At 45.1% G+C, this 1,453-nt stretch overlaps 1 protein-coding gene across 1 annotated transcript; it reads right to left on the reverse strand.

Annotated features, from left to right (window-relative positions):
- Positions 1–303: 303 nt before the first annotated feature.
- On the reverse strand, positions 304–822 carry LOC132478525 (large ribosomal subunit protein eL43-like). The gene is given in 2 exon segments (XM_060081705.1): positions 304–626; positions 813–822. Coding segments are annotated over 2 exon segments (333 nt in total).
- Between the last annotated feature and the right edge of the window lie 631 nt (positions 823–1,453).

The raw sequence follows: 1,453 nt of genomic DNA on the forward strand, positions 1-1,453 counted from the left end.
AAGTCAAGAAGCTGGAAAAAAAAAAAAAGAGTTAAAGATGCAGAATTTCAGGAAGACGGAGAAAAACTGAGAGACAACCTGGAGGTAGCATTCAAGCCTCAGCTTACAAAAAGATGAAAAAAAGAAAGAAATGTTCCCTGTTGTCTTTGCAGCCATTGACAGCATCAGTATAGAGGAATTCAGGGGGGGTTTTCAGGGGGTCCTGGAAAATGGGAATACTGAATGCTGTTTTCTGTTTTGTGTGTTTGTTACATAAATCAAGCTATTTATGATGGGCTAGCAACGTTTCAAATGGTGGAGCTTTTACTGGCCTTTGCATGCCTTCAGTCTTCTGAGGGCAGACGTTACTGTGACTGCAGAAGTGGGCTGGGAGGTTCTGGTACCACCAGCTACAATTTTCGTGCAGGAACCCCAGTGCCTGATCCCCACAACTCAGCTCTTCATTTTGGTTTCACCTCAGAAAGAACAAGTGTACTTGGCGTGCTGGTGGATTTCAGTTTTCTTCACCATTCTCCTGAGGGAGGCATCAACACGGGTCCCGTATTTACCGATGCTTCTGACCTTCTTAGTGCATTTAGCCTTGTCGTTGCAAACTAAGGCTGAGCCCAGAAAGCGGATGCTGTTTTCTGAATTAAGTTAGGATTCAGCACTATTCAGAATCTCTGGTCTTCATGGAGGTAAGGGCATAAAATATCAAGCATCCATTTGACCAGAGAAGGGTTAAAACTCTCAAAAACACAAATGACAACTCATTTCCAGAAGGCCACACCTTGTCTATTCATTCCCTGCTGGCTTTTCGAGAAACGTCTCACTACTCCACATCCCCCAGGCAAGATCTTCAGTAGCCACAAGGGGCCAAGACAATGAGAAGCCCTCTTTCAGGCTGGCTGAATCAGCGGCGGCTTATCTTCTTTTTTTCTGGCGGAGGCCTGGGCAACCACAGGCTCACAGCACCCTCTGCTGTTAAATTACAGAGGACAGTGCCTTGGTGTTGGGACTGAGACCACTAGAGAATTCTGGTCTGGGGCAAGAAGCAAATGACAAGAGCAAAAGAAACTCAAAATTAGTTTTCATGCAAAACTTCAGGACGAGTTAATCTTACTGGTAACAGGCAGCAAAGACACAGCCAAGGAAAACGGGAGGACAGTGGAACTTTTCCAGCAAGACAGCTTTTCAGCCTTTTCCAAAGCTGAATGGAATTCCCTGACTCACCCACACCAAGGATCCAAAACAGGCAAAGTACACTTTTTCCAGCACCATTTGTAAAACACATGGAGTATTGTCTTCATAGAAATAGAGCCCAGAGTAACAGAAAAGGGGAGACAGACAGGCTTAGAATTAAATGTGGGCAATTAGGGTCTTCTCTTCTGGGCCCTCTGGCTTTCAGCATGATAAGGTATGTACCTGCCCTAACAGAGGTAAAATTAGAAGCTACATGGCAACGGTGTAATGG

Source organism: Mesoplodon densirostris, chromosome 18 (assembly GCF_025265405.1).
Source record: "Mesoplodon densirostris isolate mMesDen1 chromosome 18, mMesDen1 primary haplotype, whole genome shotgun sequence".
NCBI classification, from domain to species: Eukaryota; Metazoa; Chordata; class Mammalia; order Artiodactyla; family Ziphiidae; genus Mesoplodon; species Mesoplodon densirostris.